Source organism: Rhinatrema bivittatum, chromosome 19, assembly GCF_901001135.1.
Source record: "Rhinatrema bivittatum chromosome 19, aRhiBiv1.1, whole genome shotgun sequence".
In the NCBI taxonomy this organism is placed as follows: domain Eukaryota; kingdom Metazoa; phylum Chordata; class Amphibia; order Gymnophiona; family Rhinatrematidae; genus Rhinatrema; species Rhinatrema bivittatum.
The window spans coordinates 28,795,744-28,821,202 of record NC_042633.1 but is presented as its reverse complement, the minus strand read 5'-3'; the positions used below and the strand labels follow the sequence as shown (position 1 = coordinate 28,821,202).

At 48.6% G+C, this 25,459-nt stretch overlaps 1 protein-coding gene across 1 annotated transcript in view; it reads left to right on the top strand.

Moving 5' to 3' along the window:
* The first annotated feature begins 267 nt into the window (after nt 1-267).
* Nucleotides 268-25,459, top strand: part of MSH5 (mutS homolog 5) — an 86,256-nt gene continuing 61,064 nt past the window's right edge. Inside the window, exons 1-7 of the mRNA XM_029584326.1 lie at nt 268-384; nt 1,054-1,178; nt 6,959-7,082; nt 15,294-15,374; nt 16,086-16,154; nt 24,475-24,596; nt 25,125-25,234. Coding sequence (XP_029440186.1) covers nt 1,068-1,178; nt 6,959-7,082; nt 15,294-15,374; nt 16,086-16,154; nt 24,475-24,596; nt 25,125-25,234 — 617 coding nt within the window. The 5' untranslated portion in view covers nt 268-384; nt 1,054-1,067. The remainder of the gene's footprint in view (nt 385-1,053; nt 1,179-6,958; nt 7,083-15,293; nt 15,375-16,085; nt 16,155-24,474; nt 24,597-25,124; nt 25,235-25,459) is intronic.

Here is a 25,459-nt window from a genome sequence, read left to right as displayed (position 1 = left end):
CATAAGGCTTGGAATAATCTTATCTGAGTTTCTGAGTTCTGACCTGCATTGTCGCGCCTCAAGGAAAAGAGTGCAATTAATTAACCCTCCCCTTTCAAATGAACTCGACCGGCAGAGGTGCGAGCACAGGGAAGTTCCTCGCGCCCCCCCCCACCCCGTCTTTCTTACTATAACACGTTATACCTGTGGGCGGCCGTTGGAGGGCGGGGCACAGGTTCTTGAGTCAGCGCGCGCATGCAAGCGCACACGCAAAGCATCGCATTCACCTGCGCCCTTCAAGCGCCCAAGCCGCCGACATCTTGCAGAGCGAGGGAAGTGGGGAACGAGGTGGTGAGGAGGAGGGGCAAACGACTCGAGAGGAGGAAGAAGGAGCCATTCAGCTGGGTGAGGGGGGAGGCTAAAAACATGTGGGAGGGGCTAAGTGAATATAGGGAGGGCTAAAGGCGTGTTTGAGAGACCAAGGGCTTCTTGGGGAGGAGCTAAATATAATGGGCGGGGCTGAAAGGGGTGAGATCCCTTGCACTATAGGCTAGGGAGGGGTTAGGGGGGAGATCGTGACCCCTATAGGCAAGGGCCTAGGAGAGACTTCTGTTAGCTGGACTGGAATTTAATCCATTCTGTTGAGTTAGGGCTGTGTATTCAGAGGATGTTGGTGACCTGCTCCCTTTTCCCCCGTCTATCAAGGCTTTCCTGCTAAAATGAGTTTCCACCCTGGCCGGATTTAGCCTTGCTACATCCTGACCAGCATTGTGCAGGATTGTGGCTACTCACTTACACTCCTATCCCAAACCTAGATCTCACCTCTTTGGTGCAGGGGAATTAAAGCTATTGTCTTGCACTTGAGGATTTTCAGCTGGCTCCATCCCTGCTGTGTTACAGCAGTGTTATAACAATAATGCTGCATTAATAATAAAACCATTGATTATTATAAATGCGGGTAGAAACAGTCTCTTTTTTTTTTTGGAAGGGGGATGAGGATGGGTTTTGGTAGGTGGGTTGCTTAACTTGAACTATAGTTTTAACCACCGCTATGATGATATTTGTTATTCACAGGCAAAGCGGCTGAAATGGCCTTTGCTAGCAGCAGCAGCAGCAATGGTGGTGGTGGGATGAGCAGCCGAACCACTCTCGCACTCCCTGCTCATACCAGTCAAGAAAACGAGCAAGAGGAGTCCACGGTGCACCATCTTTTTTTTTCTTTTTTGTAGTCTTCCTTGTACATGCACACCTGAACTGGTTTCTGACTAGAGACTTTTGGGAATTCATGGGTTTTTTTTGAACTTACATCCCACTTGTAGTGACTAGGATTGTCACCTGGCCGTATGCACGGTCTTGTAGTTCTGATAGTTCCAGGCAAATCAATGGGACAGTCAAAACTACAAGTTCTTGTATGCAATAGGGTTAAACCAGGAAAGGCCTGGTGGCCTGATTCCCAGTTCAGGTTTTCCGTTCCCCAGATCAGCTGGGGATAGCGTCTCAGTCCTTGTGTAATGGCAGCACCTATTGGTCGGATTTGGGAGCCATGATTGCAGGGGTCCAGAAAGAGCCCTGATACATGGTCCCTGCTCGAGGAATGTCACTGCAGTGGGGAAAGGATATAAAATAAGGGGAAAATCCCTGGGTAGTTGCTAAAGAAGGTTCATGGCTCCAGACCTCAGCCCTAGTTCTGAATGAGTGGAATGCCCAAAGGACAGGAGGAAACATCTGGGTTCCAAAAAATGTTTTTTTTTAATTATCCTACTAGAATGATAAAAAAGGAATGGCAAAGTAGATAATATTATTTTTTTATTTTTTTTTTAATCTTAATACTGGCTCACATCCTCAAATTTATAACCAAAACAAATTTTCACAACAACTTGAGGAAAACTGCAAACAAGCAGATTATATGTTTGACAACAACCATTCAAAGAATTGTTCAAAAAGACAACAACCAGCAGAGAGTGGTATCAGAAGATTGTATAGTGCTTCCAGTCTCATGGGCTCTTGCCCTTACAGGGCAATTTTATGGGGTTGTAGCCCTTACAGGGCTACAACCCCATAAAATTAATCAGACAAGCCATCAGTGAGTTGGTAAATGACGTGACTAAACAGTGTTCATACAAGAGAGGGGTTGTAGCCCTGTAAGGGCAAGAGCCCATGAGACTGGAAGCACTATACAATCTTCTGATACCACTCTCTGCTGGTTGTTGTCTTTTTGAACAATTCTTTGAATGGTTGTTGTCAAACATATAATCTGCTTGTTTGCAGTTTTCCTCAAGTTGTTGTGAAAATTTGTTTTGAAAGTAGATAATATGAAATTTTAGCAGTCCTAGCAGAATGCAGGCAACTTCACAGCTAGGGTAGTCTGGCAGGCTGGATAGGCCACTAGTCTTTTTCTGTCATCTATTATGTTACTAATCGGCATTACGTGTAGCAGAATATATCAGGCTGGAGAGGAAGAACTCAGAAAATCCAGGTCTTCTGCTTGCTCTTTTTAGAGCAGAGTTGATAATAATAGTGTTCACTAACTGTAACCTGCTATATTCACAGTTACAATGTAAATGATAATTTTGTTTTGGCTTGGTAGCTCCTGTTCCTGTGGGCTTCTTGGAACAGACCTATCTTTAGCTAAGGCTCCATGAACCTTCATTCACAACTGCTATACTTTTTTTTTCTTTTTTCTCCCTCTTGTTATACCCTCCTCCCAACTGAGCGTAGCCATCCCAGCAACAGTCCTTTGCCAGGGGCTCCCTGTGGAACAAGGCTAACATGAATCCCAAGTTTGGTCTCCAGGTGTTGCTGTTGAGCCAATAGCTAAGACTCCCTCCCCCTCTCCAAGGGCTGTGACTGCTGCCTCTGTAGCATCTCCAGCCTGGCAAACAGAAACCTGGCCCAGGAATCAAACACTACTTCTGCATCAAAGTGAACTGAGCTATTGGGCCAGCCATGCAAGCATTAGTATTTGCTAGCTGTAAACGTCAGTGTCTGCAGTTTGTAATGTGAACAGTAAAAGTGCTTCATAACTGTTTATTGCAGTATTTTACAGTTATATTGTAAATGGTAATATCAGCATTTACTTGCAGTAAACTATAATTTCTAATTACAAAGATTTAAGGAACCAAATTAAAGAAAAAAAAATATATATATATATTTATTTATTTATCGAGTTATATATACCGTTGTTCAGTTTCGCCATCACAACGGTTTACAAAGATTTGATGTAACAAATTTGCTGACGTATCTTTAGGTTGTTAGTCTAAAAAGTATAATGCAGATACATTTAAGTAATAACATTTGGTTTTTTAACACATTGTAGGTAGTTTAGATAATATCGAATGATATTTTCAAACATTTCCAAAAAAGGTTTCCTGTGGTTGTTTATCTAGAATGCTTCTTTAAGTAACAGTCTGACAGTTTTTTAAACATGAATTGGAAGTCCAACTATTCATCTTAATTGTTAGCTTAGTTATCTTAAGTGAGCTTGGCTGTTTTAAATTTGCTTTTTAATCCTGATTTGATTTTTAGACTTTTGTATTTTGTTTTTACTATTTTTGTTGTTTCCTGTAATTTGACATATTGTTTTGTATGTTATCTATTATGTGTGTTGAGTTTGTCTGCCCAGAACAAGATTTATTGCATGTTTTGGTCTATAAGCATTTTTAAATAGATAAATAGTAACATTCCCTGTACGTACCCGGATCAGTCCAGTCTCCAGCAGATGGAGACCGAGAAAAGCCTCGCTGCCACTGCTTGATAAGCCCTGGTGGCCCCTGCAGTAGACCAGTATTTCTCTGTTTCCAGCAGATGGCAGGTGCATAAACCTGCAGTCTTTTTTTGCCTTCTTTGAATTTTTTCAGGTGAGCCTTCCTCCCAGGGGGTTGGTTCCCTTGGGAACCATTCCCTGTTCGGTTGAGGTGAACCAGCTGAGATCCAAATTGTTCCGTGGGGTGGAAATCTGGTGGTCCAGATCCCTCCCCTCATGAGGTCGGTCTTGCGGCTTTCAGCCCCCTTTTTCGTCTTCAGGGGTTTCTCTCATTGTTGACTTGTAGCTGATCTGAGCTGGACAGCTCCTTTCAGATTTAGGAGAGGAATGTCCCCTGCTATTTTTGTTATTTTTGGTTTTTAGTAAAGTAAAAAAAAAAAAAAGACACGTCTGAGTGGTAAGGCTCTGGGGTGACCCCCCCCCCCCCCCCCATTGGTCGGGCTGTTTTTTTTGTTGTTGTTGTTTTTTAGTTTACCTTTCTTTCTCTTCTTGTCTCGGGAAAATGCTTCACGGCTCAGCTTGCCATGCGTGTGGTGCGGTCCCAGCGCATCTTAGTCGGGCTGGCCTTTGTTCTGCGTGCGTTTCGGGGGGGGGGGAAGGGCCCTCCCTCCTCCCGGAGGTCAAAAAACATCAGCGCTTACATAAGCGCGTGGCTGCCGCGGTCGAGATGGTTTATCATGCGGCTGCTGGCTCCGGGTCTGCCGGCTCCCTTGTGGCGGGAGCGGCGGCCATTTGGATGCCGGATTCACGCGCGCCGCCATGTTGGGAGGGGGATCTTCCTCCGCGGCTCTCCCCAGTCCACTGAGTCCCCTAGAGGAGCAGGGGCTCTCCGGAGGTGTTAATCGGCAGGTCCCTTTGTCTCAGGGGCCTGGGGGAGAGCAGGTTCCGGTCTTGCCTCCGGGTTCGCGCCCCTTCTCCCCTGACTGTATTCTCCTGCTTCATCAAGCCTATCTGGCGCAGCAGGAAGGTCTGGGATGCCCATAGTTGCCCCTGTCACCTCAGGGTCTGTGCCTTCAGCCTCTGGGTGCCACGTCAGGGTCTACTCGGTCGCGTGACTTCAGGGCCCGCGTTTGCCCAGCCGGTGGGGGGGGAGGACTTAGAGGTCCCGGTCCTTCTGGGGGGGGGGGGGGGGCAGCGACAGCGTCGGCAGCACATGATCAGGGGTTCCTGGACTGAGATCAGGGAGATGACATGGGGACCCCTTCGATTTCAAAGGGTGATGACCCCAAAATTCTCCATTTGTTCCGGAGGAAGGAGTTGGAGCCTCTGCTCCCTGAAGTTCTCGAGGAGCTGGGGTTGAAAACTCCTCAGGAGGTTCTGGAGATGGATGAGGCAGATCCTATCCTAGATAGCCTTAGGGCTCCTCCTTCCGCTTTTCCTTATCATAGGTCTGAGCGGCAATTGGTAGAGCGTGAGTGGGATTCCCCAGACTCCGGGTTGAGCGTGGGTAGAGCAATGTAGAAATTCTACCCCTTGCCGGAGCAAACCTTTGGAGCTTTTTGTGCTTCCGCAGGTTGATGCAGCAGTTTCTGCGGTCACTAAGAAGACCCCTATTCTGGTTGCGGGAGCTGCGGCCCTTAAGGATGTTCAGGATCGGAAGTTGGAGCTTCATCTCAAAAGGATCTTTGAGGGGGCGGCCTTGGGACTGCATGCCGCCATTTGCTCCAGCTTTATGCAAAGGGCATCTCTGCGCTGCGTTCAGAGTTTTCAGGACCGGCAAACGCAACCTGGGACTGACACGTCTAATGCAGATCGCATGGAGGCGTTGGTCGCATACGTAGCTGATGCTCTCTATGATTTGGTGCGTTCGCTATCTCGAATTATGAGTTCCGCTGTAGCAGCCCGACGTTTGTTGTGGCTCCGTCGTTGGTCCGCGGATGTGTCTTCTAAGGCCCAGTTAGGTTCTTTGCCCTTCAAGGGTCGTCTGTTGTTTGGGGAGCAGTTGGAGCAGCTGATAAAGCAGTTGAGCGAAACGAAGGTACACAACTTGCCGGAGGACAAGCCTCGGAATCGTCAGCTTTTCAGTCCAGGTCACATTTTAGGGACGGCAGGCGATCTCGTCCTTCTAGAGGTCCTGTGGTGTCGCAGTCGCAGAAACCTTTTCAACCTTGAAGCACGAATTGGGGTCAGTCCTTTCGGGTGGCTGGAGGCCTTTCAGGGCTCCCACGGGTGGGGGAGCTGCTGGGGTCAAGTCTTTCCAATGAAGCGAAACCGGTTCACTCCGCCGTTCCCTATATAGGGGGCCATCTAGCAGGGTTTTATGGGGAGTAGACCAAGGTTACGCAAGATCAGTGGGTCCTCTCTGTGATAAGAGACGGTTACACGTTAGAGTTTGCACGTCCCGTTCGCGACCTGTTCTTAGTCTCCCCCTGCAGGTTTTTTGGCGAAACGTCTTGCAGTTCGGGAGACTTTGTGCAGGTTGCACGAGTTGGGGGCGGTGATCCCACTTCCTCCGCACGAGCGGGGCAGGGGTCGTTACTCCATCTACTTTGTGGTGCCGAAAAAAGAGGGTGCTTTTCGCCCCATTCTGGACCTCAAGTCAGTCAATGCGTCCTTAAAGATACCACAGTTTCTCATGGAGACTTTATGTTCAGTGATTTCGGCGGTGCGCTCTCGGGAGTTTCTGGCTCCCCTGGATCTGAGGGAGGTGTATCTATATATCCCCGTCTGTCTGGATCATCAGCGTCCGTCCGGATCATCAGCGTCCGTCCGGATCAGTCCAGAACCCGCCCGGGTTGAAGGGGGAGAGTCTTCCACTCAGCTATAATCCTTTCAGAATACTTCTGTTCTTAGTTTGCTCATACATTACAAGTTTTTTATCAAGTTTTTGGCACATAATGTTTTTGGCTTGGGTACAGATTAATACTGATCTACTGCAGGTGGCACCAGGGCTTATCAAGCAGTGTCAGCGAGGCTTTTCTCTGTCTCCATCTACTGGCAGGGATGAATAAACCCAGGAGACTGGACTGATCTGTTGGTACTACAGGAATGAAACTTAGCAGGTAAGAACCAATTTTCCTTCAGTGTTTACTAGCTGTAAACTGAAATGTTTACAGGTTTTTAGAATATAAATGGTAATGTTTATTAACTGTAAACTGTAGCTGCAGTTTTTTCCCCCAGAAGGTCGGTGATAATGTTTACAATTTGCATTTGCTGTTTCAATTGTAAAAGCAGTTTTACCCAATAAACAGTTAGTCTTTTTGTCCATCCCACCAGACCTACATGAGTGTGCTATGGCATTCTGGCCAGCTGGGCCTCGCCTACTACATCACCAGTGAGTGCGCAATCTACTTCATGCCCGAAGTCCCGGATGGGGACGACCTGAAACTGCTGCAGAAAGGTAACATCTCACAGTCCTTGTATCCTTCCAGAGGAGGGGGGTATACTTGCTTTTCCTGTACGTGCCCAGTTCAATCAAGACTCCTGGGTTTTGCCTCCCCTCCAGCAGATGGAGACAGAGAAAGTTTTATTTACACTGCCACATAACACGAGGTGCCACCTGCAGTCCCTCTGTATTTCTCTGTCTCCAGCAGATGGTGGAGGTGCAAAGCCTGTAGTCTGAGACTGAGAATAATTAAAAAAAAAGAAAAAGTTAAGTTTCTTGGAGATTGCCTCCCAGGGGTTGTTAGGTCCTAGTGGGGCCATCCCCCCTGGTTTTGAGGAAGCACTGCTTCTTATTTGGGCCAGGTGGGAATGCCATGCATGGATTGGGTGGCATCGAGACGATGCCAATGTGGTGCGGTTTTACAGTTGCAGGTGAGAACATAGAGCAGAAGGAATCGATGCTCTGGTGCTTCTGTGGCCATTAGGGATTCTTCTTTCCATCTTTCCCCCATGACTATTGGTGGGAAAGTACTAAGACGTAAGGAGAACACCCAGGCAAAGTGATTCTAATGGCTCCAGAGTGGCCACGTCAGCCACCTAGTAAACTTAATGGTAGATGGATCGTTTAAGGTTTGGTCACCTTTCGAGGCTGTTACGTCAGGGTACAAAATTTTGGATCCGGCAGATCATTTCTGTGTTGCAGCTTGGCTTTTGAGAGGAAATGCTTGAGATGAAAGAGATATTCCAAAGACATCATTTCCACGTTGCTCCATTGGTGTGTCGATTGAGGCGTGCAGCCTACTTGGACTTCAGTTTCCTAGTTTTGGATCTTTCTGCAGAAAGGCCTAGTGAATGCCTGGCTTATAATTCCCTTCGGGTGTAGGTAGCGGTTCTAGGCTGTCTTCGGGGACGTGATATGGTTTTGATTCGTTATTTTCGTGGGGCGAAACACTGTGGCCGGCAGTGTGGAAGGTGTGTCCCTCTTGGAATCTTAATTTGGTTCTGAGGGTGTTGGTGTGGGATTCCATTCGAGCCGTTGTGGAAGACGACTCTAGAGGATTTAACCCTGAAAGTGGGTGGTTTTTTTTTTTTGGTGACGTTTTGTTTGGCCAGAAGAATTTCAGAGTTTCAGGCATTGTCTTGTAGAGATCCCTTTCTGCAGTTTACGGAGAGTGGAATGTCGTTCTGAACAGTGCCCCCATTTCTGCCAAATGGTGGTTTCAGCTTTTCAGCTTGGTCTAACAGTGGAATTCTTGCTTTTCCTAATTTGGCTTCATCAGAGCCACACTCGAAGTATCTCAAGGTGACTAATAATTTCTGGAGATAGGATCATCTTTTTGTGCTATGAAGTGGTCCTAGGAAGGAATGAAATGCCTCCAGGGCTACCGTTATGCGCTGGCAGAAGGACGCGATTGGCTTGGCATACATTTGTAAAGGTTGTTTGGTACCAGAGGGTCTAAGGGCTCACTTGACTCAGGCAGGCGACCTCATGGGCCAAGTGTCAGCTGGTCTTGCCTCAAGAATTCTGTTGGGCGGTGCCTTGGAAGTCTTTACACACTTTTGCTAAACGTTACCGTTTGGATATGCAAGATCCAGACTTCACGGGTTTTTGGAGAGTGCGTATTCCGAGCAGGGCTATCACGTTCCTGCCCAAAATAGGGGAGCTTGGGTACATCCAAAAGTTTGGACTGATCTGGGTATGAACAGGAAAGGAAAATTTGATTCTTACCTGCTAATTTTCGTTCCTGGAATACCATCGATCAATCCTGAACCCCGCTTATTCAATAAAGCCCGCTCGTCATGGCAATATGAAAATGATGAGGAGTGAGTTGTTTGGTTAAATCAAGTTCTACTTAGTGTTGTTGGAACGAATTTTCCATAGAGGCTCCGCCTTCCTCTCGCTCATTGAGGGGGGTTGCGAGTCTCAGTTATTATAATTATTCTCATTTTGGCTTGGGTACAGGTCATACTGAGGGACTTCAGGTGGCATTCTAGGTTAAATAGCAGTGAAGTTTTTCTTCTCTGTCTCCATCTGCTGGAAGGGAGGCAAAGCCCAGGAGTCTGGACTGTTCCCTGTACGTACCAGGATCAGTCCAGACAGCTGGGTTGTGCCTCCCCTCCAGCAGATGGAGTCAGAGAGAAAACTGAAGACACCCCCTAGATATACGGGTGTGCCACCTGCGATCCTTCAGTATTTTCTCTGACTCTAGCAGATTGAGAGGCATAACCTGCGGTCCTGTCCTGGTCAGGTTGTTTGTGCTCTGGAACGGATGCCAGCCTGTATGGCTGGGGAGCAGTGTGCCAGTCTCGAGCGGTTCAGGGGACATGGTCTGCCCTCCAGTCCACCTGGTCCATCAATCGTTTGGAGACCAGGGCGGTACGTCTGGCCTTACGTCTCCTCCTACCGATTGTACGCCACCGTGGTCGCGTTGTCTAAATCGACAAGGCGGCACAAAAAGCCGGGCAGTGGCGATAGAGGCGGCGTTGTTGATGGCCTGGGCGGAACGTCATTTATCACGCATCGCGGCCACCCACATCGCAGGGGTAGACAACGTGCAGGCAGACTACCTCAGTCGGCAGCATCTAGATCCCGGAGAGTGGGAGCTGTCGGCGGAAGCAATGAACCTCATCGTTCAGCGTTGGGGGGTTCCGCGATTGGATTTGATGGCGACTCGGCTAAATGCGAAAGCGGCGCGTTTCTTCAGTCGCAGGCGGGACCACGGATCGGAGGGCGTAGATGCCTTAGCACTTCCGTGGCCTCGTCGTATACTCCTTTATGTGTTTCCTCCGTGGCCCCTAGTAGGGAAGGTGTTAAGGCGCATAGAGTCCCATCAAGGTCTGGTTATTCTAGTAGCTCCGGAGTGGCCACGTCGCCCGTGGTTCGCGGATCTCGTCAATCTAGCAGTGGACGGTCCACTGCGTCTGGGCCATCTTCCAAATCTCCTCCGTCAGGGTCTGGTATTTTTTGATCTGGCGGATCGCTTTTGTCTGGCGGCTTGGCTTATGAGCGGCGGCAGCTAAGGAAGAAAGGTTATCCGGACGCGGTGGTTTCCACTCTTCTGCGGGCGCGCAGATCTTCTACTACGCTTGCTTACGCTAGGGTTTGGAAAGTTTTTCACACCTGGTGTGGTACTCTAGGTATTGCGCCCCGGCGTACCTCTGTGGGGCATATTCTTACGTTCCTTCAGGACGGTCTGAAGAAAGGTTTGGCATACAATTCGCTTAGGGTTCAAGTGGCAGCACTGGGGTGCTTGAGAGGTAAGGTCGAGGGGTTCTCTCTTGCATGTCATCCTGATGTTGCTCGTTTCTTGCGAGGCGTTAGGAACTTGCGTCCTCCGGTGAGGGCTCCCTGTCCTACCTGGAGCTTGAACCTGGTTCTCTGTGGTCTGTGTTCGGCTCCCTTTGAGCCTATTAAGTCGGCTTCGCTGAAGGACCTAACTTTCAAGACGGTTTTTCTGGTGGCCATTTCGTCAGCTCGTCGGGTTTCGGAACTGCAAGCTCTTTCGTGCAGGGAACCATTCTTGCGGATTTCGTCGTCGGGAGTCTCCTTACGCACCGTTCCATCCTTCTTGCCAAAGGTGGTTTCGGCGTTTCATGTTAATCAAACAGTGGAATTGCCTTCCTTTTCGGAGGAGGAGCTGCAGTCTTCTCAAGGTCGAGAATTGAGGCGTTTGGACGTCCGTCGGGTTCTCCTGCGGTACTTGGAGATTACTAATGAGTTTCGCAGGTCCGATCATCTATTTGTGTTGTGGAATGGTCCCAAGAAGGGGCTTCAGGCTTCAAAGACTACTATCGCTCGCTGGTTGAAGGGCGCGATTGAGTCAACGTATATTGCCTGTGGTAAGCCTGTTCCTGAGGGACTTAAGGCTCATTCGTTGCGTTCTCAGGCGACTTTGTGGGCAGAGAATCAGTTGGTGTCTTGCCAAGAGATATGCAGGGCGGCCACTTGGAAATCTCGGCATACGTTTGCCAGGCATTATCGCTTGGACGTTCACGGTCCGCCTGCGGAGTCCTTTGGGAGCAGCGTCATTCGAGCGGGACTCTCGGGGTCCCACCCCAGATAAGGCGGCTTGGGTACATCCCAGCTGTCTGGACTGATCCTGGTACGTACAGGGAAAGGAAAATTAGGTTCTTACCTTTGCTAATTTTCGTTCCTGTCGTACCAAGGATCAGTCCAGACGCCCGCCCATGGTGTCTGGGAGTCCGCTCGTATTTCGATTTCTCGATGACTGATTCTTTTTCAAGCTAATTTTTCAAGCGACTTGCCAAGGTTCGGCGGTAAGTTGTCATTGTTTTGTGGTGTTCTACACAGTTTAGGTTGTCATGGCTGTTGTCATGCTTGTTCCTTGTTATTCCTCAGGGAAGTTTTTGCTTGTTCTGGTCAATGAGTTCTAAAATATATCGTTAAAATTTGACCGTGGCTACAGTGGTCCTGTCGTTTTTTCTGCTTTGATATCACATATACTGAAGGATCGCAGGTGGCACACCCGTATATCTAGGGGGTGTCTTCAGTTTTCTCTCTGACTCCATCTGCTGGAGGGGAGGCACAACCCAGCTGTCTGGACTGATCCTTGGTACTACAGGAACGAAAATTAGCAAAGGTAAGAACCTAATTTTCCTATCTGTGGTATTCTAGGAACAAAAATTAGCAGGTAGGAACCAATTTTCCTTTCCTTTTTGTCTACGCAGGCCAGTCCACATAAGTATGTTATGCAATCTTGCCAACAGAAGGAGTCGGAGATCACAGACTCATATACAGTATATAGTCCTGTACCTACATCAGCCTGCCAGTATTCTCCTTCTCCAGCAGATGGCAGATATGCATATCTTCTGTGGACATAGATAGGCCTATCAGGTGTGGGACAGGTGACAGGAGGCACGACTCAGGGCTATAGGCGACTCCTGGGCCGGCAGCATCGGCAAATCTTCTTGGGGAAATTAGATTCAAGCCAGCTGATTTCTGCATACCATGCCGATGCTTCTTGCGGTGCGCTTTAGTTTTCAGTGGCATAGATGTACACATGCACTTACTGTGCAGCTGAGAGCGGCATGGGCACCATTTTGAATTTGCAGCATTGCTTGTGTAGGTCATGTCGCAGGGCGGTAAATGTGGGAAGAGGCTTCCTATTTGCATAGCTTGCCTTATGTGGCCAATTCAGCCCTCCCTTTTACTTAGTATGTGCCAGAGGTGTTGGGAGACTCGAGGGGAAATTGCCTACAGCTGAGTTTACTTCTACAGGAGCCTCTTTCTCTGGAATAGAGAGGCCAGCAGAAGGGGACACCCAAGAAAGAGGGGGAGGCTCGGCAATCCTCTAGAGAGAGGGAAGAGCTCTCCCTCCATTCCTGATGCCTATTTCCACTGGGCCTGAGAGCTCAGGGTCTGAGATTGCTTTGTCCAATCCTATGATGCCAGGAATGGATCCTGCTTCATTCTCTTGAGTGGAATTTTTTAAAGGTCTGCAGACTTTTTGCAGAGCTCAGGAAGAAAGGAATCCATGGTCAAGAGAAAAAAGTCCAGCTGAAGTCACCCTCCCTGAGGGCCAACAAATGCTCAAGACCACCCTCTCCCCTCTTCAAGGCAGGACAAGCACAGGAGGGAGGGATTGGGTTGGAAGAAGAGGAGGATCACGCTGTCTCTGAGAACTCTTCAGGTGACTCTGCTTCTTCTCCGGGTGACTTAGGAGAACTAGTTTTGGAGGAAGGAGAGACACCACCGGGCATGGAGCCACACAGAACTATTCTGCATTTATTCCACCGTGATGAGTTGCTAGACTTGTCTCAAATGCTGAAGGTTCTGGGAATGCAGGCAGCTGAGCCTGACATGTCAAAGATGCAGAAGAAAGACCTCCTTATGGTTAGTATATGGAAGGCATCCTGTTTCTTTCCTCTTCATGAAGGGGTTCAGGAGCTGATTGAGTGCGCCAGAGGTGAATTTTAAGAGGGGCGGGAATTTACCCTCTGGACCCTAAGGCAAGAGAGAAACTTAGTTTCTGCAAGTGGCTTGCGTTTTTGTGCTTGCATCACCAAGATGAACCACGATTCTGGTGGAAGGTGGAGCGGCTATGAAGGATGCTCAGGATAGAAAGGTTTTTTTTTTTTAAATTCTTTATTTATGCATGTTTCAATACATTTTCAAGAAACAATCTTGATCAGAAAAGGGAAGACGAGTAAAGAAAAATGTTCAAATCATGACAAAGATAGTGAACACCCTATTACAGGCTCCAAATTTTCTACATTTTTGGCTTATGTCAGTGTCTGGAGAATTTTTTTGAGAACTGGTTGTAAGGAGTGCTCGTGTTATCCCCTTAAGGCAGGGGTGCCGTTTAATCTTAGGACATTTTGCAGGAAGGTTTGATTGATTAAAGGTTGGCTCTTAATACACTCAAAGTACAGGTAGTTGCTTTGCCTGTTATAAAGGGCATATTCAGGGTAAACCTCTCTCTTCACATTGGAAACCAGTAAAGGTTCGGGATAATGAAAATCTGGGTAAGTAATGGATTTTTTTTTTCTTGCTGCTGTTAATGGATTTCTTTTCTTGAGCCCAGTGCTTTTGATCTCCTGAAAGAAAGAAAAATAAATAAATAAAAGGTTTTGGGTTCAGGAAATGTTGGTTCTTGCAGTTTAAGTGTTGTATAGTTGTCCACAGTTGGCTTTTCCAGGAATACTGGCAGGCTGATGTCTGTTCAGGAATATATTCTTATGTTCTTATCATTACTGTTATTAAGTTCACTTAGAGAATAGCCACTGCCATTAGCAATGGTTACATGGAATAGACTTAGTTTTTGGGTACTTGCCAGGTTCTTGTGGCCTGGATTGGCCACTGTTGGAAACAGGATGCTGGGCTTGATGGACCCTTGGTCTGACCCAGTATGGCATTTTCTTATGTATATATATGAGTGACGTCAGCAAGTCACTCATATATATATATATAGTCTGTCTCCATCTGCTGGCAGTAAAAATGTTGCTAGCAGTAAATCTTTTATGGGTTATCGTAAGGTTTGGGAATAACTGCACGGTCCGGCAAATACTACCATAAGAAGCTTGCTGGACAGACTGGATAGACCGTTTGGTCCTTGTCTGCCGTTATTCCTATGTTACTATGGATTGCATAATCCACTTGTGTGGACTGGCCTGCCTATCCTAAAGGAAAGGAAATTATCAGGTAAGAAGTAATTTCGCCTTTTTTTTTTTTTTTTTTTTTCCTGGCAGTTTCTTCCTGCTCCTTCCGGCTGAATCAGAACCATGGGTGGAATCTGGCACCATAAGCCTTCATTCACAACTATTCTCCTGTTTTATATCCACCACCCTAACATACCTTATCTGATCAATGCAACCACAGAGCCCTGCAGTCATGACCACTAGGTGTCACCCATAAGCAATTGACAAACAGCCAAGCTTTCGTCCTGTGCTCTAGTCATCAAGCCCCACACGTAAATGTGTCTTTTGGCACTATTTTTATATTTTTCATATCACTCATAACAGGCCATCAATAAAGATAATAAAACAGTCTACATATGCTTGTTGAGATTAGCTACCCATGTAGATTGGTATGGCTCCATTATGAACTTGTGCTGCAAGGGGTTTGCCCTGATACAGATTTTATTTTCAAAACACAGCCCCTGTGTTAGGAATGCTTTTAGTGAAGTCCTGGTGTGTGTTCAGAGTGTTTCTGGTTAAATCTTCTTGCCAGAATCAATGAATCCTATCAGGTCTGTGCACTGCTGGTGTATCTCTAATGTTGCATGCTACAGGATTCCGCACTTTTACACTATTTGAGGATGTTTTATGAATGTTTCTGTTCAGCAACAAAAGTTTTATCTGTATTGTTGGACCGTTTTATGTGCAAAATAAGAAATGCAAAAAGACTAACGTGTAGAGCCCGATGTTTAAAGCACTGGGTGCAAGCCTGGGTGGTTTTGTCCATTGTGTGATCATCTCCTTCATTTGAGAGCTCCTTGAACATTTTGTCTTTCATTCTATTGATGAAACTTCAACAGAGCTTCCGGATCTCCCCACTTTTAAATTGTATGTGGAAAGGTGGCAAGTTTTTAGGAGTTCTTTAATGAGTCCTTGCCTCTCGACCTCTAATAATGGATGCTATGTAAGAGTACAATCTACTTATTTTTCTTTCTGCACCACACATTAATTGCTATGTTTTCTCATCACATGCACCACTTACACTCTGGATAAGTGCTGATTCTCCTCTTTTTGCCCCATATCTCAACAGTCATAGAGGAAGTGCAGCCCAGGTGCATCATCACCAGTGCCAAGCAGGACCAGAACCTGGCGACCTTTCTGAAACAGGCAGGTGAGTGGCCAGAAATTCCTTCATTTCTTTTTCTAACTTCCTGGGAATGGCGCTTCTCTAACTCTAGTCCTTGCGAATCACATCTTTTCCTTTCCCCAAGCCAAATGTGTCTGCTTTTCAGGGAGACCATGATTTGCAAATCAAGCTGATTCTTAGACCAATTATATACAACTATAGCATGAAAATATTCAACGTGGATACCTTGGAAACCGAGACCTGTTGGAAGGGTAGAGGGGTTCTCAGAGACTGACACTAGTGTCACAATCCCATGCTGCCCTCAAACAGCACCCCAGAGAAGCCAAAACCTGCTAGCATCATGGGTCCTTGTGCATCTCTCTTTATAATGGAAGTGAATGATACTTGGCCATATGATTCGGAAATCATGCACGAGGCCCTCTGGGTCACACTGAAATGCCGAGTAATGGGGTAGATTTGAAGAGACAAATATTTGTTTCCCTTAGTTGAAGCATATGGAAAGCAGAGCAGGTTGTCGGCCAGTACGGGATGTCTGACTGTCAGATTGGAAATGTATGTGGGGGTGCTTGGTCACATGTGCAAATGCCTCGGGCGGTAATGTACAGGCCATCCAAGTTCAAGGCAGCATCTCTAAACAATTGTCTACATTTAACTTGTTTAAACGCTTGACTTGTTTTCTGTGTTATGTCAAAGCAGCTCTTAAGTGACTCCTCACTCTGTTCTCACCTCCCGCAGGATCTGTCGAAGGCAGTAGTAGAGAGGATGGCAAGCCAGAAGTGGTACTGTTCTCTAATACAGACTTTGGTATGGGACCTTGCTCTGAAAGCAGACCAGCTTCATTCCTGTAGGTCTGTGCAGAAATAGTGGGTTGTGCACGCCTACCAGCAGATGGAGAGGAGAAAACTGACTCGCTGATATCACTGACCTATAGCCCTGCCCTGAAATCAGCCTGCCAGTATTCTCTGTCTCTAGCAGATGGTGGACATGCAGCTCCCTAGTGGAGATTGCTAGTGTTTAAAAAAAAAAAAAAAAAAAAAAAATTAGAAGGAAGCTGTTGAGCTCCTGAGGTGACATCTGAATGGTCTCTCCCTCAGGTGAGCAGTTCAAGGCTTGATGCCTGGCCAGGCTTAGGCTTTTGCCCTTTCTCTTTCCCCCTGTAGCCAGTGACCTGATCATGCTCTCAGCCAGGGAAGGGCTGAGCTCAGGTAAAAAAGAGAAAGGAGGGAAGTGTTAAGCTCCCCCCCCCCCCCCCCCCCATCCTTTTTTTTTTCATTACAGGGTCATGGCTCCCTTGGTGTTTACTACCCTTCCCCTTCGCCTCTGGGGAGTTAGTGGAGGAGGCATGGGTTGGTGGGTAGAGCAGCTTTCGCTCGGCCCCGCATCACACGCTCAGTCAGTCAGTCACGTGGTAGGACGCGACTGGTTGTTTTTTTTCCTGTCGTGCTCAGGCGCATGCTCGTGTACACACGGTACAGCAGTGGCTTAACGTAGGCACGTGAGTGCAAGCCCGTGGCCTAGATTTAGATACGTAATTGCGCAGGTAGGCCCATGCACACGTTGGTGTACGTGTAGGAGACTGTATGGAAAGAGAGTGACCTTTTTGGCGAAGGATAATGGCGCCGGGGACAAAAAAGTCTAAGCACCTTGCATTTGCGCGGCTTGCCATATAAGAGCAAATCAGCTGTCTCTCTTACTTCGCCGTGCCAGTGCTGTCTGGAGGCTCAAGGTGATTTGACTCCCAAGGATTTTGCTGCCGTTGGGGCATCCCCTCCACTGATGGAGGACTCTATGGGAGGAGGCGCAGAGGCGATATGAGGGACATCCACGGGGAAGGATCAGAGGAGTGCCATGTTCGGTCCTATGAGCCCTGGTACAGATTTCATCCTCCTTCTCCTGGGTGTTTTTCCAGGGTTTATAGGCCTTTCTGAAAGGGCGTCTAGCGGAGGTGAAGCAGCCCTGTAAGAAGGAAGGCTCGTCATAGGGCTTTGCACTTGGTGTCCAAGTCGGGCAAGCGCCGTAGAGAGGCTTGCCCCTGGGGGAAATAGAGGAGGATGAGGATCATGGCCCGTTGGATGATTCCGGTGGAGATTCAGATTTCACACCTCTGGAAGAAGGGGAAATTCTGCCTGACTTAGAACCACATAGGATTCTACTCTGCTTATTTCATAAAGACGAGTTGCCAGGTCTGTTGACTTAGACCCTGAAAACACTTGGAGTAGATGGGGGTGACACTACGGGATCACAAAAGAAAGATCCTATCTTGGTTACCTTGTGCAAGGCATCCTGTTTCTTTCCCCTCCTGGAACCAATTCAAGAGTTAATTGACCTTGAGTGGAACACCCCAGAAGCAAGCTTTAAAGTAGGGCGTTGTTTGGTGGGCCTATATCTCTTGGATCCAAAGGCAAGGGAGCAGTTGCAATTCCCAAAGGTTGATGCCTTGGTATGTGCTGTTCCTGAACATACCCAGATCAGTCCAGTCAAGTGGGTTTATTCATCCCTACCAGCCGATGGAGGCAGAGGACAAAACTTTGGGCACTGCTACTTATCCGAGAGGGCCACCTTCAGTCCCTAAGTATTTCTCTGCCTCCAGCAGATGGTAGAGGTGTTAATCTGCAGTCCTGACTGATCTGGTATTTGGAAGATTGCTGCTTCCTGAGGTGCCAGGTTCCTGTGGAGGGCCATCCCTCGGGTTGAGCCGGGCGAACAGGGGTTAGATACCCCTAGTAATTTTTAGCCCTCGACCCCGGGACCACTGACAGAAAGGGGACTGGTTCCCTCAATAGGGCCCGAAAGTCCCCCCCCCCTCCTGCCCGTTGGGATTAAGGGAAATATCCCCCTTTGGGGTTCTTTTCCTTTGATTCTTGGTTCCTGTGGTTCCTTTAAAAAATAAAAAGTCTAAGAGGATCAGCAGCGACGGCAGCCCAGATTTAGTGTCTGGGCAGCCTGTCAGGCGGCCTGGTCGGTGGGATCGTCGGGGGTCGGCCTCGGAGGATTCAGGCTGTGCAGGGAGGGGAGGCTCGACTTCTGCCGCAATAGGAGTGTGCCTCCAGACATGGGAAAGTGACTCTTACACTGCTCCCATTGCAGTAGCGACCGCGTTTCCCGCTGCGTCAGTACTTCTCCTTCGTGCCAGCGGGAACTTTTCATAGCAGTGCGCCCTCTCTCTCCTGCTCCGGCAGTGACTGCATGGTGAGTCAACCCCCCCCCCCCCCCCCCCCCCCCCCCCCCCCCCCCCCCGCGACATCAGTGGACAGTGTTTTTTTCAGGCCCGATGACGGACAAGGCCGCTGGTGGAAGCCTGCCAGGCCTGCGGAGTCTGGTCTGAATATCTTAATCCCCTCCCCCTTTGCACGGTTTGTGCTGTGGGGGGGAGTGTGCTTCTGCCAAGCCGTCAAAATCGCCGTCTGCCTCGCAGTCAGTGAGGGCGGCGGGGGGCCACAGGGACGCGGTCCGTCTCTTGTGGAAGGGGTCGGGCATGGGGGCTCAATCCCGGGGCTCCAGGGACTCCCCCCTCCTCCTCTATCCCCCGCGGTTCAGCAGCATGCGGAGGGGCCGCTTGGGTTGGGCCCCAGCAGCCTGGAAGGGCCCTTGGGGCTTTTTGCCTGAATTCGTCCTCTTACTTCACGAGGCTTTCCTGGCTTGCGAAGCAGGAAAGAGGCGTTTTAAGGACAGCCCAGCAGACTCCACTAAAAGACCGAGGGTGATCCCTACGAGTTCCGCGGAATCGTGGGAACAGCCTCAAGGGTCCTGCCCTGCGCGCCTGGACTCCGACCCCAGGGATTCTGAGGATTCCGATGACCCTCAGGGTGAGGGTGGTTTGTCTCCGGCGGCAGATCTGGATGCAGACCCAGATAGGGGGCATCCCCAGGACTCGGATGACCCTAAGGGTGATCAGGGGGCCTTTGAGGGGCCCGAGGCAGAGGGTGATGACCCGCGGGTGGTCAACCTTTTCAAGAGGGTGGAGTTGCTTTCCCTCATTCCCCAAGTCCTGGAGGAATTGGGGGTTAAGCTGTCTCTGGAGGAGTCTGATAACGAGGGGGTTAATCCAGTGTTGGATGGCCTACGGAGACCTCCCAGCACCTTTCCCATTCCTAAGAAGTTCGAGAAGCTGATCTGCCGAGAATGGAGCTCCACGGACTCAGGCTTAAAAGTGGGGAGGGCAATGGCGAAGCTTTATCCTTTGCTGCAGGATCATTTGGATACTCTCAAAACCCTAAAGGTGGATGCCGCCATGTTGGCTGTCACCAAGAAGACCACGATTCCAGTTGCTGGGGTGATTGCTCTGAAGGACGTTCAGGATCATAAACTGTAAGTACAGCTCAAGTGGGTTTTTGAGGTGTCTGCTCTCAGGCTCCGAGCTGCGGTCTGTGCCAGCCTGATGCAGCATGCCTGTTTGCTCTGAGGCTTCTGGCTCCAACATAATTTTCTGCAGGGACGCTGTCCCCAGTTCAGGTGGCCCGCCTTGAGGAGGGTGTCACTTATGTGGCCAATGCCTTATATGACCTCGTGCGGACCACAGCACGAAGCATGGTTTCGGTGGAGGCAGCAAGACGGCTGTTGTGGCTGCACAATTGGTCGGCGGATCTTTCGACCAAGTCACAGTTATGTAACCTTCCCTTTAAGGGCAAGCTTTCGTTCAGGGAGGACCTCGACCAGCTTATGAAATCCTTGGGGGAGACCAAAGGCAACAGACTACTGGAGGATAAGAAGTCAACGCGGAAGCCTTTCTCCTTTCAACCCCGGTTTCAAGAGCCGAGACAATTCCGCTCTGGAGGAACTGCTGGATCCTCAACGATGCGGCAGTCCTCAAGTAGACAGTCCTTTCGAGGTTCCAGAAAGTCTTCTAGAGGCGAGTCCGCTCAAGGAGCAAGATCACCTCCGACCAGTGGGTGCTAGAGGTCGTCAGGAAAGGTTACGCCTTAAGAGTTTTCTCATCCTCTCAGGTCTGTCTTTCTGGAGTCACGCTGTCTTTCCCAAAGCAAGTGGGTGGCAATCAAGGAGACCCTCCAAAGATTATTAAGTCTGGAAGCTGTAGTCCCGGTTCCAGTTTTCGAACAAGGACAGGGAAGGTACTCCATTTATTTTGTGGTTCCAAAGAAAGAGGGCACCTTTCGACCCATCTTGGACCTCCAAAAGGTCAACCGGAGTTTGAAGGTACCACGCTTCCGGATGGAGACATTGTGTACCGTGATTGCAGCGGTCTAAAAAGGAGAGTTTTTGGCGTCTCTGGATCTCACTGAGGCCTATCTGCACATCCCCATTTGACAGGACCGCCAGAAGTTTCTCCAGTTCAAGGTGCTGGGTCAGCTTTTTCAGTTTCGTGCCCTTCTCTTCGGCCTTGCCACGGCTCCTCGAACCTTCACAAAAGTGATGGTGGTCGTTGCGGCTGCTGTGAGAAAGGATGGAGTTTTGGTGCACCCCTGTCTGGACGACTGGCTCATCAGGAGTGCTCTCATTCTGTACTCCATGTGAGTTCTCTACTGGAATCACTGGGCTGCATCATCAATCTGCCAAAGAGTCACCTGGTGCCTTCTCAGTTCCTGGAGTACTTGGGGGCCCGATTCAACTCACAGCAAGGAAGAGTGTTTCTCACTGCTGACAGGGTGGTCAAGATCCAGGCTCAGATAGTTTGTTTGCTTCGCCTCCCTATTCCTAAATTCTGGGATTATTTGCAGGTCCTGGGATCAATGGCTTCGATGTTGGAACTGGTGCTTTGGGTGTTCGCTCATATGCGCCCCCTGCAGAAGATGTTGTTGTCCCGCTGGTGCCCTCTGTCAGAACAGTATTTTCTTCCACTGCTCCTTTCAAAGGAACCCAGGTCCAGTCTAGCATGGTGGATGACAAGGAGCAATCTGGAGAAGGGAATGCCCCTCGAAGTCCCGGATTGGGTGGTAGTGACCACGGATGCCAGTCTCTGGGGCTGGGGTGCGGTGTGCCTGGGCAGGTCGGCCCAGGGCCTCTGGTCAGTATTGGAACAATCGTAATCTATCAATCGGTTGGAGACACGAGCGGTGCGCAAAGCCCTTCAGGTGTTTCTTCCCTTGGTCCTCAGTCGAATAGTGAGAGTGTTTTCAGAAAATGCGATGACAGTGGCATACATGAACCACCAGGGGGGAACCAAGAGTTCCACTGTGGCTTGAGAAGCTCAGCTCTTGTTCATGTGGGCAGAACTCCATCTCGAGGGTATTGCAGCCTCTCACGTTGCAGGAGTGGACAACGTCCAAGCAGACTATCTCAGATGGAGCAGTTGGACCCGGAGGAGTGGGAACTGTCCCCGGAAGCCTGGAATCATATTTGTGTCCGTTGGGGGACCCCTCAACTGGACCTCATGACAGGTTCTTCAGTCGCCGGAGGGAGACCGGAGCGGTGGGCCTCGATGCTCTAGTGTGCCCGTGGCCGTCAGGAATCCTCCTCTATGTTTTCCCTCCATGGCTCCTCGTAGCTCGAGTGCTCAGACGAATAGAGGCTTATCCAGGTTTGGTGGTTCTAGTAACGCTGGAATGGCCACGACACCCGTGGTTCGCCGATCTGCTACATCTAGCTGTGGACGAGCTTCTGCGTCTGGCTCACTTACAGGGACTGCTGCGTCAAAGTCCCATATTTTCGGATCAGGTGGATTGCTTCTGTCTCGCGGCTTGGCTTTTGAGAGGCAGCATTTGCGTCTGAAGGGGTATTTGGAACCAGTTATTGCTACCCTTCTTCAGGCTAGACAGCTGGCTACTTCCCTTGCGTATTTCAGAGTGTGGAAGATTTTAGAAACCTGGTGTGTGGCAGCAGGATTTGGATCCGCTTATGGTTTCCGTTCCGCACATTTTGTCCTTTTTGCAACAGGGTTTGTCCAAGGGATTGGCTTATAGAGCTCGCTTAGAGTCCAGGTTTCGGCCCTGGGTTGTCTCAGAGGGAAGGTGCAGGGCAACTCCCCTATGAGGAAAGACTAAAGAGGTTAGGACTTTTCAGCTTGGAGAAGAGACGACTGAGGGGGAATATGATAGAGGTGTTTAAAATCATGAGAGGTCTAGAACGGGTAGATGTGAATCGGTTATTTACTCTTTCGGATAATAGAAAGACTAGGGGGCACTCCATGAAGTTAGCATGGGGCACATTTAAAACTAATTGGAGAAAGTTCTTTTTTTACTCAACGCACAATTAAACTCTGGAATTTGTTGCCAGAGGATGTGGTTAGTGCAGTTAGTATAGCTGTGTTTAAAAAAGGATTGGATAAGTTCTTGGAGGAGAAGTCCATTACCTGCTATTAAGTTCACTTAGAGAATAGCCACTGCCATTAGCAATGGTAACATGGAATAGACTTAGTTTTTGGGTACTTGCCAGGTTCTTATGGCCTGGATTGGCCACTGTTGGAAACAGGATGCTGGGCTTGATGGACCCTTGGTCTGACCCAGTATGGCATTTTCTTATGTTCTTAAGTCTTTGGCCTCCCATCCTGACGTTGTGCGTTTTCTGCGGGGTGTTAAACATCTGCGTCCCCTCCTCTCCGGAATGTGTGTCTGGAGTGGAATCTCAATTTAGTGTTGCGAGCTCTCTGTGAGGATCCCTTTGATCCTTTGGGTCGAGCATCTTTAAAGGTCCTTACCTTGAAGATTGTCTTTTTTGTAGCCATTTGCTCGGCTAGACTGATCTTGGAATTGCAAGCCCTTTCTTGCCGCAATCCTTTCCTGTGGATCTCGGTCGACAAGGTTTCTTTACGTATAGTCCTTCCTAAGGTGGTTTCTGCTTTTCATGTGAATCAGATGGTGGAGTTACTGGGATTTCCGGACTGGTCTCGTGATCCCTCCATGGGTAGGAATCTCCATCTTTTGGATGTGCGGTGTGCCCTATTGCGTTACTTGAAGGTCACCAATTCTTTCCGATGATCTGATCAGTCCAGAGTCCTGCCCAGTTGAGGAAAGGGATAATTGTGGAGTCCGTTTGTTCTGTTTTAGTGTGAATACTCTGAAGAATGGCACAGGGTTTTGTGTGGGCGTGCTTATCTGTTCCAGGTTTCCTCTTCCCTCTGCTCGTTCAGGGGATGTTAGTTGGTTATTGTATTGGTATTTGTTTCTGTTTTGGCTTGGGTACAGATCAATACTGAGGGACTGCAGGTAGCACCTCGTGTTAAGTGGCAGTTTCAGTAAAACTTTCTTTGTCTCCATCTGCTGGAGGGGAGGCAAAACCCAGGAGTCTGGACTGATCAGTGGTACTATAGGAGCAAAAATTAGCAGGTAAGAACCAATTTTCCTATTCAGACACACAGGAATTTACCTACCTGAGACTATGGCAGGGCTTACCCTACAAGCATACATACACAACACACAGTTTATCCCTTATAGGAGCTCACTGCAGCCTCCCTGTTCAGAGAGATCTACAGCTTATCCTATATAGAAGCTCACTGTAATTCTCACCCCACCGCAGGTATGGTGGTTCTAAAACACACACACACACACACACTGAAACTATTTGGTTCTAGGCGAATAATGGTTTATCATGAGTATATACTGATCAGATAAAATAAATGGCAAATAAGCTAATAATCACTGATTGGCTGATTGCATATATAAGCAAGAATAGGCAAAGTATACATTCCTTACAGTGTTCAATTAGGGCCCAAGAAATTGGCTGGCTGAGCCACTTCTGGAAGTTTGTTGCTTGAATAATCTGATTTCTGATAGTTCTGATCATTTTTATACAGTTCTGTGATGTATCCAAAATAGTTGCAATTCAGGAGCGGGAGAAGCATTCCCTCCCTCAGCCTAATCACAACTTTCAGGTTTTACGAGGTCAGTGACTTTATTCCCCTCTCTTCAGGTTTCACAAGGTCAGTGATCTTTTTATTATTTCTGTAAATAGTAGCAAAGGGATCTCATGACTGCAGGATCAGTGTCGGTGACCTTTTTATTATCTCTCTAAATATTAGCAAATATCACTGCAGGGTCATGCCTCTGTATATTCTGGCTGTGTGTGGCTCAGAGTTCATCAGTTTGGGCTAAATGATCTCATTACACATTTTGTGGGCCCAGAGATGGCAGTTATATAGGAAGGAGGGACATGAAAATGGGGAGAATCCTACTTCCTGTGTGATTACAAATGTATTAGAAGCATAACTATTTTTGTACCTTCTGCTCGGCAGGACTTGAAGTGTGCAAGCAGCGCGTGCTGTCTGGGTACTTCCCCTTTATCCCAACTCACATGACAGAGACAGAGCGGATTCTTTACCTCTCCTCTGTGCTTCCATTTGACAGCCCTGTCATGGTAAGTACCGTGGGATGCTTCTCTGGCTGTTGCAGCTTAGACAGACTAATGACGAGGGAATGGTCAGCTGGTCTCCATTGGCACGCACGCAGGCAGGCTCTGGCTCTGCTTTTCACCAGGGAGACAGTGGAGAGAGATGGAGTAGGTGGGAGCTGAAGCTGAGATTTTGCCAAGTAAAGATGAGGATTTTTCCCTCTTCGAAATACTGATCCTCTGACTGAGTGCCACAGGGACGACAGTCACCTCTGGTGTCCGGTTGGCATATGGGTGTTGCTCTTGTGTTTTTGAGGACGGCACTGTGAATGCCTGCACTATAACACTCTTAGATCCTGCCGGGCTTCAGCTTCTGCATTTCTGCTGGAAACCTTTCCTACCTTCCTCTGCATCATCTGATTCCTGCTTTAGATAAATTCACTAGGATAGTTTATACCCCTGTCCCTTTGCTTCTCTACAACTGCTGCTCCATTTTCGTCCATGTTAACCCCCTGCTTGTTCTTCTCTCCACCCCTCATCCCCACACACCTCCAGATCAGAGCTCTGGGGGGCCTCCTGAAGTTTCTGGATCGCAGGCGGATTGGTGTGGAATTGGAAGACCCAACTATGGGGGTTCCCATTTTGGCCTTCAAGAAGTATGTCCTGTGAGTCTATTTTTTTTTCCAGTGCAGTGAGTGGACAGAGGGTACCTTTTCAGGTTTCACATACAACCTTGTTGACCTCTTTCTGAAGCTATTGTCCTGCATTCCATCTCTGTGTAGCGACCAAGAAGAATGCGGTCGGTGTATAGTCAAAGAACTTTATTCTCACAGTATATCTGGCCGAGTTTCGCTCTATGGATAGAGCTGCCTCAGGGGCTACTATAATTA